Source organism: Penaeus monodon, chromosome 17, assembly GCF_015228065.2.
Source record: "Penaeus monodon isolate SGIC_2016 chromosome 17, NSTDA_Pmon_1, whole genome shotgun sequence".
In the NCBI taxonomy this organism is placed as follows: Eukaryota; Metazoa; Arthropoda; class Malacostraca; order Decapoda; family Penaeidae; genus Penaeus; species Penaeus monodon.
The window spans coordinates 696481-698351 of NC_051402.1; the positions used below are offsets into that span (position 1 = coordinate 696481).

The 1871-nt window shown below is 41.7% G+C and overlaps 1 protein-coding gene across 1 annotated transcript in view; it reads right to left on the reverse strand.

Moving 5' to 3' along the window:
- The window catches only part of LOC119583866, a 45006-nt gene extending 43718 nt beyond the window's left edge, over positions 1-1288 (reverse strand). The window contains exon 1 of the mRNA XM_037932593.1: positions 663-1288. Within this exon, the coding sequence (XP_037788521.1) occupies positions 663-693 (31 nt within the window). The 5' untranslated portion in view covers positions 694-1288. The remainder of the gene's footprint in view (positions 1-662) is intronic.
- Between the last annotated feature and the right edge of the window lie 583 nt (positions 1289-1871).

A 1871-nucleotide genomic window follows, 5' to 3' on the forward strand; every position in this document is an offset into this window, starting at 1 on the left:
GTATGTATGTATGTATGTATGTATGTATGTATGTATGTATGTATGTATGTATGTATGTACGTATGTATATATGTACGTATGTATGTATGTATGTATCTATATGAATTTATGCATGTATGTACGTACATATGTAAGCACGCATGTACGTATGGATGGAATAACATTCTTATTTTTTTTCGGCCGAACTCATCCAGAACAGCATAAACAACCATGAGAATTGCGCGAGAATTTCATACACGGGGAAAATAATAACAGAAAATGTAGCAACAGTTTATTATCCGCCTCTGTCACTCACCTGCTGCGGCAAAATGCAATTGCTTCCCGGAAGTTATGATAAGGATTACAGCATTTCATCTTAAGAAAGAAAAAAAAAGGAGTTAGAAGAAAGAAAGAAGGGGAATAAGTAGGAGAAGGAGAAGGAGAAGGAGAAGTAGAAGGATAAGGATAAGGAGAAGAGAAGAAGAAGAAAGCGAAGGATGAAAAAAGAAGGAAAAGACGAAGAAGAAAAAGAAGAAGAAGAAGAAGAAAAAGAAAAGCATGAAGAATAAGAAGAGGAAGAAGGAAAAACCCGCATGGCATGACTTGCACATCCGCAGAGACGCACCACACCACAGCCCCGAATTATCCCCATGAATAACGTAGCAACAAAACGCATTCCTTACCATTGCGACTCCTCCAGTATAGCTTCGGCATCGTCTCCGTTAACTAATCCCGAGGCTCAGGCATAATCCGGCCGACATCGCGTAGTCCTCGTCGTCCTCCTCCTCCTCCAGAAGCAGGCATTCCGGGTCACACTGCACGGGTCACAGCACGGGGCATTAATCCCCTTCGCTCCGGCTCGCGACCTCCTTACGCGGCGCCTGGTCCTCTCACATCGTGCTCCTGACCGAAGCTTCACTGAGGGGGGTTCGACCACGCAACGAACCTCGACGGAGTTCCTTCGTACAGCACGACCTTCGACTTGGCTGTTTTTTCTGTTTTATCTCGGTCTCGAGTGATTTACAATATCCGTGGAGACTCACGGGCGAGGCATGTCCCTCCGAAGAATGCAGAGAGACATCGTTGGCATCGAATCACGAATTAATGATATTTTCCTTGCGATGAATCACCACTGCGCACTGTCCTTCATAAGTTATAGATTTATGGCCTGATCACCAAAATACACACACCAATCCTCTGTTAAGTAAATGTAGTAGCTTAATGAAAAAAAAAAAAAAAAATCTCGTCTTGTATGCATAGTTCCTTCATTCCCAATAACGTAATCTACAGATATATGGTATGATCGCACACAAAAAACACCAACCCCTATTAAATGAATCCTGCTTATCAATAATAATAATAATAATAATAACAATAATAAATAAGCTACTTAATTCTAAAAATTGAGTCTAGTATTATAATTCCTTCATTCCCAACTAGATATACGCACTGAGCACTTAAAACGCACACCAACTCCTCTATTAAATGAACGCAAAAATGAACAAAAATTAATCAAATCTACTATGTACACTTCCTCCACCCTCAGCATCGTAAACACCAACAGCAAAACTTTCCCGTATGGCTCGCTCCTCGTCACACACAAAATGAATATCTTACGAAACTAACACTCTTGACTAAAGAACTGAAGAGACTCGCCGCAGCCACCGTTCACGCAGTCATTATACTGTGAAAGATCCAGTACTAGCGTGCCCCCAGGTAATTATTTTTCTCAAATTATGAGTAGAGGCAAGCCCCTTTGGTCTGCGTATTACGTCATTGTAGAGCAATAGAGATACTGGTCTGTCACTGCTTTTTGGTCGATATTTCTCTTTGTCTGTCTGTCTGTCTGTCTCTCTCTTTCTCTTTCCTCTCCCCTTTCCCTCACTCTCTCT